The sequence below is a fragment of the Onychomys torridus genome, chromosome 2 (genome assembly GCF_903995425.1).
Source record: "Onychomys torridus chromosome 2, mOncTor1.1, whole genome shotgun sequence".
Taxonomy (NCBI): Eukaryota; Metazoa; Chordata; class Mammalia; order Rodentia; family Cricetidae; genus Onychomys; species Onychomys torridus.
Window position 1 is genome coordinate 75,362,759 of NC_050444.1, and position 17,467 is coordinate 75,380,225.

The 17,467-nt window shown below is 43.5% G+C and overlaps 1 protein-coding gene across 1 annotated transcript in view; it reads left to right on the forward strand.

Moving 5' to 3' along the window:
* Positions 1-17,467, forward strand: part of Znf462 (zinc finger protein 462) — a 132,396-nt gene that overhangs the window by 83,343 nt on the left and 31,586 nt on the right. The window contains 1 exon segment of the mRNA XM_036177382.1: positions 17,379-17,467. Within this exon segment, the coding sequence (XP_036033275.1) occupies positions 17,379-17,467 (89 nt within the window).

The following is a 17,467-nucleotide window of genomic DNA, read 5'->3' on the forward strand; positions in this document are numbered from 1 at the left end:
CCTCAATCTTTTCAAATCTGTTTTTCCAGTTTATCTTTGTTAATCACAAATCCGATTTACTTTTAAAAATAAATGTGAGACTCTTAAGATTCATCTCTATATAATGTCAGTATATACATGAGTATGCCACAGTAATTTCTGGAAAGGAGAGTGAATGAAGCTGTAAGTAGCTGCGGCCTATGTTTCTTGTCCCAGAGAAAATGGAGTGAGCCGCTATATAGTTAATAGCTATGGTAATCACAAATTATTGTACTTGTAAGTTGTGATTTTATTATTATTATGATTTTATAGTGTTTTAAAATTTTGCCCATGGGTAAATTTTTAATTAGGAATTCAGAGAAAGAAAGATGAAGGAATTCTCGTCTACCTTGTGTGCAAGCTAGACTAATGCCACCAACACGTCTACAAGAAGAAGCATGTTGACTATAACTAAACCACAGGCAGACAGTTGAATTGTAAATGAAATTCCCTACAGACATATTAAAATTAGTGAATTCTATATGTTGTTATGGCAACAAAATAAGATAGTTTTTCCTAATTCATCTGCAGGATTCTTTTTTGCGTTTTGGTTTATAACCTCCATAATGTATCCCTGAAAAGAATAGCTTTTTGTCGTTGTTGTTAGTCTTAATGATTTTTTTTTTAATTTTTGAGATAGATTTTCATTCTATAGCCAAGATCATCCTTGACCTGTTTAAATAAATTATATATACATACACACACACATACACAACACACACACACACACACACACACAACACACACACACACACACATATCTCATCTCATTTGTGCTGGTCTCAATCTCATGACAATCTTGTCTCAACTTCACAAGTGCTAGGATTACAGATGTGAGTCATCACACCCAGCTAGAAAACATTAATTATTTAAAAGATCAAGTTCAATGGTCAAAATAAAAGATTGCTTTTCTCTTTTAAAATAGTCTTGTTTGTTATTGTTTTTGAAGAGCTTCATTTTTCCACGGCTCTACTCCTGTATTCTTTGATTTCTGGGAGTCTACTCTGAGCCCCGCTACACCTAGGGAGTGTGCTGAGGACACATGTATCACCTGTTAGGAAAGAAGACTGGGAACTGTTGGCCAGAAAGGTAGTGAGCCTGTGCCAGGTCAGAGTGATTCTTTGTTTCTTTATTTATCATTTTGTGTAATCAGAGACAAGAACACAGGAAAGAAGCTTTGGTCGTTACTTTTTCACTCCGTCATCTTAGTCTTGGGAGATGACTGCTGGGGCTTGTCACATCTCATAAAGCAACTGTTCGGACCAGCTATGCCCCAGAGCCAACTTGCAGACTGTGGGGGAGCAGCTTGCATTGTACCCCTGAGCTTCCTGGATTTAGAAGGGAGGTGAAGGTTATCGACAGCAACAGATCTGTGACATCTGATTATTCCGTCAGCCTGTCCAGGTTCCCCTCCAGACATTTATTCTTGGTTTCTTTGATGCCAATCAGGCATTCTCGGGGAAAGCGCCCAAATGTTCCATGGGTCCTCTGCCCCATCTTGTAACAGTTACTTTTCAGGGGAACTCTGGAAGGATGCAGCAGTACTGGGTGGGATGTGCCACTTGCTGAGTGTCACTGGATGTGAGCCGGTGCCAGCAAGGATCATTTTCACTCCACTAGAGCTACTAAAATTTAGACAAATGATCATTTTGAGGTGAGTTCTCCCTGTAGTTCACATTGACTTGGTCTTCACATAACTGAGTTGGAGGAATGCAGAGGGCTTCTGCGGGCTGGGGTCCAGGAAATACCATTCACAATGTAATGAAATCACACATTATTATCCTTAAGTCCTCTCTGAGTCTTTCTTTCCTAAAATATGTAAAATAAGGATGCCCACTTCCTAAGGTCATTTCAGGGATCAAACGGATGTGCGCTAATATCCAAAATCATTATTAGATATTATTAAGGACATGCAGTAGAGGTAGATATGTCAGCACTTCATGATCATTTACTACCGGTCAAAGAATAATGACTATTAAAAAGGGGGGAATTCCCTGGAACCCATGTCTTGCCTTGGGATCTGAAATGAAGTTCCTTTACTTTACTTCCTTCTAATCTAGAATAACTCAGTATTTGGAAAGTGGTCCTCATGCCAGGACCCAAATGATATAAACAAAAAACCAAACCAGATCAAACCAACCAACCAAACAAACAAACAAATAAGGTCTCACTATGTAGCTGCAGCTGACCTAGAACTCATTATGTAGACCATGCTGGCCTCCAGCTCACAGAGATCTCCCTGCCTCTGCCTCCCGAGTGCTGGGATTAAAGCAGCTACCACCATGCCCCGCCCATGTATCTCCCTTGAACCTCATTTGCTGATGTGCCGGTTTTCCCTAAAGAATCTAGGAAAGCTACTGCTATGAGCCCCAGAAAAGCACTTGGTGTCTGAGAGACAAAGCCATTTTCTTAATACAACCTTCTGGAAGTCTTTTCTTCTAACTGCAGTGTCTGCCACGCCCATATCTCTCAAAAGGACCCTACTGCCTCCCTTGCTTCCTGACATTCAGTCTTTCTTGCCTAAAACTGCTAGACTCTGTGTTCTCCTTTGAGCATTTTATTGAACCTCTCTTCTGAACTGCTCTCCTATTGCCCACCTCCAGCACTGTTCTCTCTGGAAATAACCCTGACTTCTTGAGTTAAACATCTGCTGCTCTTTCTCTCCTTCAGTGCTTCAGTGGCTTGCACACTCATCCCAACAAACAAGTCTATGGCCTCTGCTCTTACCTCATCCTTTTTTTTTTTTTTTTTTGTCTATGGTATTTAAAACTGCTGGTCTTTCTTCCAGGCAAATCCTCCTTCCTGCTTTTGGTCCTGTTGTCCATTTTCGGCCTCCTCTGGCCTCTCGGATAATGGCTTCCCTTGACCTTGTTTTTACAACTACTTCTGCTCCCAACACCTACACCTTGGCCTGGCATCTGTGTTCTCCTCTACTCTTGCCCTTCACAAGCTCATGCACTCAACTCTCACCCTGCCAGCACTGCCTGTACATCTCTGACCAATCAGAGTGAGCCCCAGTCTCTGCTGTTTGTTCCTCTCTTTCTCCATCTGCAGGACTCACTCAGCTTTCACCTCAAAAATTCCACCGTGCAACACATCAATCACTTCCCAAACTGGTCATGAACTTCTGGGACTCATCAAGAATCCTCTTTGTCTTCTGGACATATAGGTCCCATTTTATATCAGACAATTGGTTGTCTACCTTGTCCTGTCGCTTCCTATTTCATCTCTCACCCAAGCTATTGCCATCCCACCTCCATTCAGTATATTCTCAGCAAGACAGACTGCTATCATTCTCTCTCCAGAAACCTTTCATGGCTCTCTTTGGCCTGTTTAAAAGCTGTTGGACTCAGGACTCTCCAAACCTGCTCTATCTCCAGCCTTCTTTGTTCTGGTGGCCATTCATTCTCCTGCTTCCCTCAAACTGGAAGGAGCATCGTTCCTGCTACCCTTTGGCAGCTGTCTGTGCTTCCCCCTTTCATCCTTCTCTCTATCTCCAGACCCCACTTATCCGTCAAAGCTACATTGACATCCCTGCATTTCTGTGATTGCTTCAGATAGGGGTCCATTCTCTTCCTCCCTAATCCCTTTCCTTGTAGCCTGTTCTGCTATCCCATTACATTACCTGCAGGGAACTCATTGGTGCAAAGGTTCTAAACACCGGGCATAGGGCCACCTCTTTCTGAAGGAGATACCCTGTAAATGCAAAATAAAAGCTATTTGTGTCCCACATTGCAAAAGTTTAAAGGATTGAATCACTATCTAAAATCTCATGTGTGTGTGTGTGTGTGTGTGTGTGTGTGTGTGTGTGTGTGTGTGTGTGTATGTATGTGTGTGTCTCCAGAGCTCCACACTTTTCCAGCTAAGCAGGTAACAACCTCAGGCTTGTTCATTTCATTCTCATTGCTTATGTGGTATAGTGATCCCCCTGCTAACGCAGGAGTTCTTGAAATATGAAGTCTGGTTAGTTTTTTCTCTACCAATTGTTAATGTAGGGACTGAAAAGATGTCTCATCTGTTAAGGGTGTGAACAGCTCTTGCAAAGGACCTGAGTTCTGTTCCCAGCACCCATTTCAGACAGCTCACAACAGTCCTCCAGGGGATTCCAACATCCTCTTCTGGTCTCCTTGGACAGCTGCACTCACATGCATACACTTACACATAGATACACACTCCTACACATAATTAAAGAAAATTCATCCTTTAAAAATTACTAATATAGAGTAATTTTTTATTTGTTATAAATCAGCAAACCATTTCTAAAGATCTAATAAATCCAGAAGAATATGGTATTAGCTGACAAAATAACATTTTGAACACTTGGTGAAATTAAAATGAAACCAGGTATTAAGTGTCCTTGAGTTGACACATGGATGTTAAAACTAACGAGTAAAATGCAGTTTTGGGTCCTTTTGGATGTTACTGGAACTCAGTGATCTAGAAATGTTCCAAAGATTCCAGGCTATTAACTGCCCACTAGGATGCTGCCGAGCACACTCTGTTTGTAGGGTGCCAATATACCACAGAGTTGCCTGTACTTATTGTTTGTACATGAAGGGTATGTGGGGAGCAGGAAAGGCAGACCCCTGAGTTGCCTTCTTTCCTCTCCCTAGGTAGACCTGTAATCGATTCCAGATGTGCATGGCAGAAACAGTAGGGACTGAGTTTCAGATGAACAGTTCCAATATACTAGTAAAATCCAGATGAGAAACAGTACTGTTTTCTAATTAACAGAGCATGGAGTCAGGTTGTAGTAGGGCTATATCATCAGTAAGGAAAGGGAGTCCATTTAAAGCGAGCTACCTTCTATTGGTGAAATTATTAAGGCCACTCCACGTAGTTAAAAGGGAAGTTTATTTTGTGGGGTAACTTACAAATGAAGGGGTAGGTTGTAGGGTCTGGCAAAGGTATGGCGCAGTCCGATGGTGTTCTCTGGAGAATTCTGCTCAGTCTACCTCCAGCGTCCAGGGTCCCAGAACCAAGAGAGACCTCTCCTCTCGATCCTGGGTCTTCAGCTCCCTCCCTCCGCCCTGCCTTGTGGGTGTGACCATTACCAAAGCCTCATTGAGGGTTGGAACTTCCAGGCCAAGGCTGGGATGGCTATCCACTACCGCCTTCCTCATTGGTTTGGGCAGCACTATTGGTAAAACCTCTAGACTTGGAAATGGTTAAAATATAATAAGGCTGCCCTGTTTCAAGCCCTTCAGTGATTGTAATCTTTGTTTTCAAAATAAGTTCCACGTCAGTATGGAAAGTTCTTCTCTGTCCCCCACTTCCCCCCTGGGCCACTCTCCATCCTATCTTCACTCTTACACACTGAGCTACAGACTGCCTATGACTTGTCTATTTGATTCAGGTCTCACACTCTAGCCCGTGACCATGTTGTTCTTTCTGTATGGCCTAATGGACTTGCTTGCCCTTCCACTTGTATTACAGAATTACAGTTGAAAGAAGATTAGACAGACTGACAGTCCTGGGAAGCAGGGCAGGCTAAGCCACGTTCCCAGGGAATCCAAGATGTCCTCCTCAGTCACACAGTAAAACCCAAAGTCCAAAGTCATGTAGTCCTAGAATTCTGTGACACTGTCCCTCACAGACATCAGGGAGAACCTGGCATGCAGAATGGTGGAGCAGGAGATGCTGTCAGAAGAAAGCAAGCGAAAGTGGCTGGGAATCCACCCATGGGATGACAGGCCACACCTATAAACAGGACATCAAGAACCTTGCTCAAACTGCAAACCAGTCTGAAAACAGCAGAAGGACATGAATCCCAGACTATTTGCCAGGACAATCACTGCAATTTGGGAATTAAATTTGCTCCAACAAGCCCTTTTTAGCAAGCTGATAGGTGTCCATTCTGGGTGCATTGTTACCTAACAAAATGAGATCTGTATTCCTTAGGTTGAGCCCTGCATCTGATCTAGACCCAGGTCCCACAGTGGACCCCCTTCCCACTTTAACCATATCTACTTCCAACATATCAAAGCAGCCATGAATTTAGCTTTGCTCAGAGACAACCAGCCAAAGGGAACTGTGAGCATTGACCTTGGATATGGACATGGAGTGACTGTCCTGTCCCGTCATCATGACAATGTAAGAGGCTACCACTCCATTCAACTCTGTAGTCCACTTAAGGTGATGGGATTCTCTCACTCATGAAAACAATGGCAGGATACACTACTTCAATGCAAAGTGTGTGTGATGTGGGGGACTTTAATTGATATGGACCTGAGAAGTCTTTGAAGCATTACCTGTGTAATAGGCACTGTCCCTCACACACGGCTGCCACATCAAGTTGGGCATTAGCATCTATCTCCCTATGATAAATGGGCAACCAGAAGTCTGCTTGGTTGAGAGTTTCTCCAGGGCTATGAGAGACTGAAAAGCACGTTCTAAAGAGGGAATGTCCTGGTTCTTATTCTCCCCTCAATTATCTCATCTATAAAATGGGAAGCAATAATTCTATAAGGTCATGGTGAAGATCCGTAAAAGACTATCACATATACCAGAACAGAGCCACTAAACATAAAGCCAGTACTGAGTGAATCTCTGTCTTGATACCTGAGCCCTCCAGCGTCATGGAGACTTACATTACTCACCCCAGGCAGCTTCTCTGAGCAGTGCTCCTTTGGGTGAGTCTGAAGTGGGTGGAGGAGCTACCCTAGCGGAGGAACCTACTGCTTTAACGGTGATTAAAAATATAGCTTAACCTAGAGTGAGGGTTTTCTTCCACTGACTGAGAACATGTGGAAATAAAGGAATAAAGGGCAAGAAGCCCACGGAGTTTGTTGCTTCAGAGACTCCAGTTTGGGGCCCGTTTTAGAATAGCTGTGTGCTTTGAAGTGTGGCTGCTCATTCCTGTTCTTGATCAGGCATCACCCTTCTCACCTGATTTCCATACCATCCCTCAGAACACTACATGTCTCTAAATATATGTGCGTAGGCCAGATGCGCTTTCTTCCTGATTAATCTTTTAAGCCATCTCCACATTGGTTTCCTGTCTGGCTCACACAGCTCGGCCTGTAGCCAGCCCTCCATACACTGTGACCAGCTCCTTGAAGTCTGTGGGCATCTCCCCTCAAGGCAGGTCTTGAGGAAGCACCATGGTTTCACCCATGGCCTGTGAGCTCTAAATACCTTCTGAGGTTACTCCGGGAGCTCTCTGTGGAGGAGGACAAGTCATTTCTAGAAAGGAGGCTTTGTACTCTGGGCTTTGTGTTGGCTAGTCCGGTGTGATAAAGACATCTATAGGATCTAAAGGAGCAGCAGGAAACATTACTTCCTCATCACACAATTCAAAAGAGTCACAGGTGAATTATGCATTTGGCATTGTAAGAACCTCTCAATTAACAATGGCAGATGCCACCCAGAGTTTCCTTAAAAAAAGAAAAAAAAATCTTAGGAAAAGGCCCCTTCCCCTTGCATTCACTGGCTTCCCTGCAATTCCCAGCCTATTTCAAGGAGGATTTTAAAGAATAGTCTTTGAGTTATGAAAAACATCCAGTGAAGAATGTATCTTAATGACTGTGGCAGGAGCAGGGAGGAGGGGGGAAGACACTTTAAAAACTGGGCCACGCAGGCGCCCCAGGTTAGGCTGCTGTTTCTCCATGGACTGTCTGCCTAACATGAACCATCTCAGCTTTTTTGAGCCACCTTAAGCCCTTATGTAAGTTGAACAATGTGAATATTACCTATCTAGAGTGAAAGCACATTCCTGATGGTGGAAAATGTTCTGTAGATGAAAATGCCTGAAGGCAATCCGGGATACTTTGTCACTGGTTGAAAAATGCTCTGTTGTTATACGAGCGGCCTTGATGTTGACTGTGTTAAAGTCATGGTGCATTCAATGGGTGTGCATTACTCATATACAGCTTAGCATCGCACAGACATCTGTGTCTACCAATGGCTGTGTAAAAGGAAGATGAGAATGCTGCACATGGCTTCCAGATGTTCCTGCACCCTCTATTTCACAGTGGTGTCTTACAGCTGATTCAGAGGTACAGCCAGAAATGAGTGCCTTTGGCTTCTTAGAATGGCTGTGGATTCTGAATTCTTTTCCATTCAAATACCAGTGTATAGAAACCATTGTCCTTGTAATTAAGATCTAAGCTTGTTTCAGTGAAAGTAGGTCAGTGTTTCAGTAGGAAGGCTCTATTAAACTGGCATCCAAAATGAGAGTGGCATTTGGCCAATTGGATTTTGCTTTTAAATCTCAGTTTTGCCGAGCCATGTTTTCAGTTTGGACTCTGGGTATTTGCAGCAGGTTTGCTGGGCTCTTGTTTTAATATAGTCCCTTAGCAAAGTTCCAAGGGAAGTCAACTTACAAAAAATTAGGAAGTAGTAGAGAGATTAGTGCCCTGATACATAGGACACTTTGAAAATGTGAACTAGAGTCCAATGGTGATGGTGAATGCCTTTGATCCCAGCACTTGGCAAGCAGAGACAGTCAGATCTCTGAGATGAAGACCAGCCTGGTCTACAAGAGAGTTTTAGGACAGCCAGGGCTACACAGAGAAACCCTGTCTCAAACAAATAAACAAAAAACAAAAAACAAAAAAAAAGAAAGGAAGAAAGAAAGAATGCGTGGGCTAAATAAGTTAATCTCAATATGGCATCATGAATACTAGTAGAAGAAACCCATAGGAGACTCAAGTGAGCATGTATCTAGGAGAATCTTCTTAGTGATAGCAAATTTGATTGCATTCTATTTGATTGATTAGAGTATTTCATGTTGAAATACCCGAGAAGCTTTTGTGTTTGGTGTTGCATACAGTATGAGAACCATGTAGATCTGGGGTGAGGATGTTTTCTTTTTCTTGTAAGGGGTGGATGTCATGATTGTACTTGTGTCTTATAATAGAAAGGACTCCAAGGGGGAAAGCAGTGGAAATATAGGTCTGTGAGGAATGCTGGAAGTGAACAGCCATGATGGCCTGAACATGGATGAACAGCAACAGTGGATGACCATGAGTAGACCACAAAGAGCTTTCCATCTAGATGGTTGGCTTATGCCGGACAAAAAGAGGAAAATGAATTAATCGGGTTTATCTGATCTCATTGACTTGGTGGTTGCTGATGCCTTTGGGTGGGAAGATACAGAAAGATAAGTGGACTTTTTAATATAATCAGGTGACTTAGCTCAGATGGGTCCAGTTCCAAAAGTGACAGCCTGAAGTTCCTGCAGAGCTAGGCCTCTGAGAGACCCTTTCAGAGACCTGAAATGTAATGACAAATAAATCTCAAAAAAAGAGAATACCCATGTTTTGGCTTCTTCTGTAGTTTTGAGGACTAGGAGATTTTAAATTGTTTGTGATTTCCCCCCATCATCTACTCCCTGATCATATTTCAAGGTTTTGTTTTTATTCATCAGAATGACAGGAAGTTTTCAAAGTCTGTTTCCTTCAAGTTTAGCATCAGACTTTATTTTGAGGATTAGGTGTTTGTTTTTCTGTTCGTTTCCATGACAACCAAGCCTAGCATTCCTATATATAGTCATCCAGCATCCATTGTTCCCCTGGCCATTGTATCATAATCTTTTGCACCCAGGCCAGAGAACTCCACTGATGAGAGAAGACAGGGAGGTGCCAGTGTCCCTAGCCTGGAGAGTCTCAAGACGTAATCAAAAGGAGGAAATAAAATAATGTAACTGTCTCTAGAGATTCAAGGTCCTCCACCGACACTGTCCAGAATTAAGATGGCATGTGTTTGAAAGCTTCATTTCATACACACCTTTCTTTTGCAATGGCCCATAGAAACAGAACAGCTTCAGGAGAAGTAAGTAACTAGAAGGTTATATTGACCACCTGTAGTTTTTATTATAATTTTGCATGCCAGTTTTCTTGAGCAGGAAGGATCCTGAGAAAGAGAGTGGAATTGAGATACAAAGGAACTCACATAGAGTGCAAGAAATCTTCTTAAATAATTAGATTTATTGAAGTCCATGAATCCTCTTGACAGCTCTGTGCTACATACTCAGTATCTTAGCCAGTGTTCTATTGCTGTGATAGGAAGCATGGTGGTACACAGGCAGACATGGTGCTAGAGAAGGAGCTGATGTTTTTACATCCAGATCCATAAGCAGAAATAAAAAGAGAGCCACTGAGCCTGGCTTGAGCATTTGAAACCCCAAAACTTACCCCCAGTGACACACTTCCTCTAACAAGGCCACACCTCCTAATCCCTATCAAGAAGCACACTCCCTAATGACCCAGCATTCAAATGTATGAGCCTATGGGGGCCATTCTTATTCAAACTTCCACATTCGGTAACACATGTGTATATATACATATACACTTATACATATTTTCTTCACAAATTCAGCCTATCGAACATGTTCTTATGTACTTTTCCAGGCATTTCTTGAAATTCTTCCTGGGAAGCCAGGGCCAACCAAGAAACCTTGTCCCTGTGGAGCTTCTATCACATTGTAGATAAGCATAAGCAATACCTATCTGCCTTCATAGCCACAGTTGTCCACAAAAATCAACCCAACAAATATTTTCTTAAGTACCATAATTAAGTAAACTAACAGATGATCTTGTCCAAACACACTGAAACGTTATTGTAAAAAACAAACAAACAAACAAACAAACAAAAAAAAAAAAACCAGCATAAGCCAGGCGGTGGTGGTGGTGGTGGTGGTGGTGGTATACGCCTTTAATCCCAGCACTCCAGAGGCAGAGACAAGCAGATCTCTGTGAGTTTGAGTCCAGCCTGGTCTATAGAGTGAGTTCCAGGGCAGCCAGGGCTACACAGAGAAACCCTGTCTTGGAAAAAAAGGAACAACACGACACAAAACTTATACCTTCTTACCAAATTTAAAATATTAAGCATTGTATTGGCTACATTACATGTTGCCATGCAGTAAATCTCTAGGCCTTTATGTATTGCATGAATAGGCTGGTTAGTTTTTGGTCAACTTAATACAAACTTGTTTATCTGAAAGGTGGAAACCTCAATTGAGAAAATGCCTCCATAAGATGGGGCTGTAGCAGATTTTTTGCGGTCTGCAGCCTTGGTCTGGCCTAGTATGTTAGCAGTGCTTAAGAGGACTTGACGTAGCGCGAGGTATAATGAGGTAATGGAGAGAATCGCAGATGTGTATGTGTTGACTTGAACAAAAAGTTCATTGGTTTGGTGGGAAATTCTTCACAAAGGAGGTAACTTTCCAACAGAGTTTTGAAGGCCGGGTGGCAATTTGCAGTAGAACAGTTAGTAACTTAGCCTGACCAAGGACCGGATCAATGACATACTTGGCATGTTCAAGGAATCAGAAACTAACTGGAAGTGAGGCTGCAGTCATGGGATGGGCCAGACTCAAGAGCAGTGTGCACATCAGATAAATCCTTGTATCATAATCATTCAGTAGTGTATGCTGCTCAGTCTAGATCTTGGAGGAAGTAGGAGCAGGTAGGATGCTAAGTTGTAATTGTGGAATGTGGGGACCCAAGAAATCAATGGGTATAAAGGTATGAGGTGGAGAGGAAGAGCAGCAATGATAGAGGGTCATGAGATCTTACACCTCTAATGGGAGTGAATACAGGAGCCATGCACTAACGTTCCAAATGCAAGAGGAAGAACTCAGATAGCTGGTTTCTAGCATATTGAATGGTTTTGAGGCATCCCCTGAGCCCCTTTCTGAGCTGTAGATGAAGGACTGGTGTTATCATCCCAATGGGACATTATGTTTCCCAGTGTAACAGAATTCTTTTCCCTCCAGATTCCTAGGGTATTGTTGACATGCACATGAATACTCAGATTGCTTTGGTCTTTCGTCAAAGTTTCTAAGTAATTGTATCATACAAGCTGTATACCATGCCAGAAGCTCCCTGCTATCAACTACAGTACACCTCTAGCTCTTCTCCTTCCACAATCAGTGAGTCTTTCTCCATTTCCATCATTCCTTGGCTAGAGGTAATAGACCATGTTCCTGTTTATCTCAGTTTTACTCTTTTATCCCCATTCTGTTTTGGATATCTCCACATGTTTAAGTTGACCAACCTTTAGCTGCCTTTCTGAAGAAAATTATAATCCACGTAGTATTATTAAAACTTCCTTTTGGTTTTTTAGAATGAGGTCTTGCTATATGATCCTAGCTGGCCTGGAACTTAGCAAGTAGACAAGGTTGGTCTTGAACTTGTAGTGACCCTCATGACTCTGCCTCCAGAGCGATGGTGGGATTACAAGGGCACATCAGCATGCTTATCTGTTTTGATGTTTTTGTACTGTTGTTAAACTTTGACATTGGAAAGGTTTGTTGCCACAGTCTATACTATCTCCTTTCTATTGTTTGTGCTTTTCTGTTTAGATTCACTCTCCTTGTTCCCATCTTCATTTTTAAAAAGACTTATTTTTAATATTTAATTTTATTTGTGTATGTCTGTGTCTTCATGTATCTAAATGTATATATGTGCTTGAGTGCCCACAGAAGTCAAAAGAGAGGGGCAGATCCCCTGGAGCTTGAGTTATAGGAGGTTGTGAGCTACCTGTCTACCAGTGTAGGTCCTGAGACATGAACCCAGATCCTCTGCAAGAACAGCAAGGGCTCTTGACTGCTGAGCCATCTCTCAAGCCCTTGTTTTTATTTTTAATTACATCCTCCTCTGTGTATGTGTGTTTGTGGGGGTGGAGGGATATATGCAATTGAGTACAAGTACCTGAGGAGGCCAAAAGAGGGTGTTGGATTTCCTGGAGCTAGAGGTAGAGGAGTTTTTGAGCTACCAGATGTGGGTACTGAGAACCAGTTTGGGTCCTCTGCTATAGCAGATTATAGCAAAGATATGCTCCTTGCCACTGAGCCATCTCTCATGCCCATCATCTTTTTTTTTTCCATTGTAAGAATGAAGTTGTTTAAATTTCTTTTTACTCATCTCTAAATGTATGATGTAAACTAGAGCTGGGGTTCATGAAACATTCAGTATCTGCAGGTCTTACATTGATCTCATTAATTAGCACAGTAATTAATACCAGACATATTTATTAATGGATACTCAAGATTCTCTTGACAGCCCTGCTTCATCTCCCTCACTCCCACGATCAGTCGCTAAATAATGCTGATTGTCCCTTTTCCTCTCCCCCTTTGTGCAGATGTCTCTGTAAAATGTCCGGTTGTTTGCATCATATTGTAATCAATCACTTCTGTGTCATTCTGAGACAATGAGTTGCTTGAAGACAGGGATCAAGTCTTACTGTCCCGGAACAGGTCTCCTGTTTACTCGATGGTCAGCAAATATTTGCCAATGAATAATCCTTTGCCTTCTGTTCACCTCAGAGATGGACTTACCTAACTAAGGTTCTTTTGTCTTTATTTTTCCTGGTATTTGATTCCTACTAACCATCGAGCCTGTCTCTCAAGTCTGCCTTAAAAGCTTAGTTCACATCCATTTGAGTGTGGCTGCTGGATACCCTTGTCTCTCTCTCCCAGCTTCTTTTTGGAGCTGCAGAAAATTGAAACTTGACCATTCTGTATCACTCAGCACGCAAGAGGACCGTCCTCCCCCTGCACCACTGATTCCTGTTCTTCTGGCCTCCATCTCTCAGCGGACAAGCTCTCTGAGACTGCCCATTTGTTTTCTTGGCCTCCTTTATTGCTTCAGTGAGTAAAATGAGTTTTGGAGATGTGAAGAAGGTCTGAATTTTCCTAACAGTCGACCACCAGCTCCCTTCCCTGAGTCATTTCTTTAGGGTACTGCAACTACTTAGTAACAGATCTGAGTTGCTAGAAGATACCATTCATGACTTCTTTGGCCTTGAGTCTCCAGAGCCAGCAACATACCCTGGCCCCAAGAAAGTGCTAACAAATGTGTATTCAGCACTGTGGATCCACCAAAAGGCTCCTTCTTCTAGGCACACTGTTCTTTCGAAGTTCACCTTTCTGCCTTTGCTCTTGTAAAGGCAAATTTCTTGTGGTTGTTTCTGCAATAGCTAATGTTCAGAGGATGGAGAAAAACTAACAGCAAGAGGATTAACACCTAGCTCTGACTAGCCATTCCATGGCTTCTAGAATTAGCAAGAAATTTCCAAGTAGCCCTCTAAGGAACACAGTAAACCAGAGAGGGCTGGGGAGGTACCTCTGGAATGCAGTCTTTTTCTGCTTTGAAGTTTCCAGCTGTCCTAGAATCCTGCCTCCTCCCAAGTGCTAACCCTCCATTTGCAAATGTGTACCTTTCCAGCCTCCTCTCAGCATGACGGATTTTAGAGTGTTGTGTGAGAACTGTCTTTCTAGCATCTCATTATTGTTATAAGACAGAATCTCACTATCTAGCCTTGGCTAGCCTGGAACTCATTATGTGGACCAGGCTAGTTTTGAACTCTGAGGTCTGCCTGTCCCTGCTTCCACATACAAGCCTCCTCTGGGCCTCAGGGCTGCAATTCATGAGCAAACTGGACCCTTCTATTGCATAACAAGCTGGCCTTTTCAAGATCAGTAGAGTCATACAAATTCAGGCATTTGACATCAGTGCTCAGAGTGTTACGTTATTTACAAACAAAGGGGTGGGTGCCAGCACCTGGGAGAAAGCCAAGCTCTGAAAGGTCCCAAAAAGTGGGTTGCTGCCCTGGGAACTGTTACAGATGTGTCCTAGCTACTGGGATTTGTTTTTGCATGTGTGAGTTTACCAGTCCTGGTTTTGAGCAGGAGGGGGGAAAGGCACTCAGTGCATGGATAGTGGCAGCTGTTTCTTGTGCCTTGTTGAGTCTCGATTCTTGAAATGTTCCGTCGAGAGTTCTTGCATCTTTTTCTTTGAGTTTCATATAATATATGAATTTGCATTTTAGAATCTGAGTGGCTTTTGTTGCTGTTGTTTTGCTTTTGTTTTATGATAGATGGCACCATGTGCAATAGAGTCGAGAAACAACCACAACGAAGTGTGTTTACTAAAAGGAGACTGCCTCCCTTCTAGGGATTACCTAAGCGATAGCTACATGAGTCTGCTTGAGTGAGAGGCAGGTGAGGAAAGGGGTTAGGCTGCCTTAATGCCTGACTAGGAGCCATCCCATTTATTTCTTTATAGCTTTGCTGGGAAGGGATTTAAGCTGTCAGGTACCTGGTGTCTGAGATGTGCTCCGCACGAATACTAACCTGTGCGATTCCCTAGCCGTGTGCCCTTTCTTGAGGAAGCTTCAACCACTTCGTAAGAAACGGACCTTTCCTTAGGACGTTTCATTGTTCTCTGGGTGGATTTGTCATTGGGGAACAGATCTACTTCAGCAAGAATGGGTTGTGGCCTGTTGCTTTCAGAAAGCTATGCTGCAGAGCTGAGAGTACAGAGGAGGGTTGTCTCTATCAAGAGGGTTAGGACTTCTGGGGACACTGGCTGCTTGTGCTCAGCCCATGCTGGAACACAGGAGCTTCACTGAGTTGTGGTGGAACTGGGTCTTGGGGCTTAAACAGAGACACAGTTTGAGAAATGGTAAACAACCCTACTACTGAAGGAAAGAATGGGAGTTGCCCGTCCATGACTGTGGTCCTGGGTGGGTTCAGCAGCAGCAGGTAGAAAGATAAAGGAGTGGAAATGAAGGAACTGAGACAATGCACGGGTTATGTCCTTCCGCGCTTCCTTTGTCTTCCTTGTCTCCCGGCTGGTGAGCCCAGGGAGGCTTGAAGATTGCTCTGCTCCCCTTTTGTTTTAGGTTTTGTGCCTGGCGGGTTTGTTTACAAAAGGGTTTCTATCTTAAGGAGTGTATACTGGAGGACAGACAAGGCAATAAGAAGTGAAAAGCATCTTAGCATTTTTTTGATGGGGGGGGCACTGCCCTGGAGTCAGGGAGGCGGCTCCCTCACGGTTGGCCAAGAGGCCAATGGGACCATAGTTGATCTTGGTTTGATCAAATAGTAGATTTTACAAGACTAGTCCATTTCCCACCTGGGGGAAGGGGGGATTTTGTAGGACAAGGTGTCCATCAGACGGAGAGAAGGCTTGTATACTGTCTGTCCCCTCTTTGCTTACAAAGAGAGAGAGTCCTTTGTTTTCATGCCATTCTTCAGGGTGGCCCTCATATGCTTCCTCCAAGTCTTCACAGCCACACGGTTGTGTGAGACAGTGTCATTGAATTGGGACCACCGAATCCCAAGGACTGTACTGGAGAAAGGGGTCCCTCCTACCCTGCCGTCCCATTTCACCAGGACTTGCCATTAAAGCTCCTGGAACTAAGGTTCCTGCCATCATTTCCCCTCAGAGCTGCAAACTTAAAAATACCTTTCAGAGAAACTTGTTTGGAATTTCATTTTAATGGGATTTGTGAATAAATCTCCATCTTAATGCTGACTAAGCTTTAAACGGCTCTTCCAGGAGAACACTATCGGATTTTTATATTTTAAATTTTAAATCTCTTGACTCCAAAGTCATAAAACACTTTTGTATTTGTGGGAGTGCCATGTGCCTGAGCATTCCTGCTAAAGGCTGATTTTAAAAAAAAAAAAATAATGTGGCTGATGTGAAGAAATCTGGGCTGCGGGAGGCGGGGTGGGGGGGGGGGGGGCCTGTTCCATGGTCTAGTCCTTTCCCGTGTTGAAGCCTGTGTGCCTGTGCTGGTTCATTTTATCCCACCAATGAGGCTGGGTGTTCTATGGTAGCCCGTTGTCACATTCCAGTTTCCTTAAAAAATAAAGTAAATCAACTTTCTTCCTTCTCTTTGAAACTTTTAACCTCAGGGTTTTATTTTTAAATGCCGCGATCCCTCAAAGTCAGACTCAAAAGAAGTATCTGTCTTTCTACATGTGCTCCCCAGCTCTGGGGTGAATAGGGTAATGAAGATGAGAGTTGTTACCCCCCTAAAGAACTACTCAGGACTGACCAGATGATGCTGGCCAGAGGAGACCACCAGGTGAAAGGTAGACAGCTGGGGGTAGGAGGCTGTCTATGTGCAGCAGGTGCCATAGTTAATGCTGGAAGATGCCCCCTTGTAATCTAAAGTGTGCCCACCACACACCAGAGGTGCTAGCCACAGGAGGAAGATGGTGAGTTGATGAACTTAATTGCAGTGGTGTGAGCAGCATGTTTAAGTGTGTGCACCCACGTGTAGGATAGTGGCCAACATCTCTTGTCTTCCTCAGTTGCTGTCTACCTTGATTTCTTGAGGTTGGGTGTAGCTAGACTAGCTGGCCAGTAGCTCCCGGGTACCCTCCTGCCTCACTTCCCCAGTTCTGGGATGACAGGTCTGCTATGCTGTGTGAAGGTGCTGGTATGACATTCATCCCAACCATGCCAACCCCAATAGGTGTGCTCTATTTTGTTAATTATGTCTTAACAGAGGTGGGGGCGGGGAGCAGGGGGAGGCCCTGAGGTGAAGGGCTTCTAAGCAAGCGCCGTCCCACACGGTGTCCTCTGTAGCCCAGGTCACTGTCCCTTGTCTCTCCACAGACTCCTCTTACTCGGAGCCCCCCGATGTACAGCAGCAGTTGAATCACTACCAGTCAGCTGCCCTGGCGAGAAACAACAGCCGTGTGAGC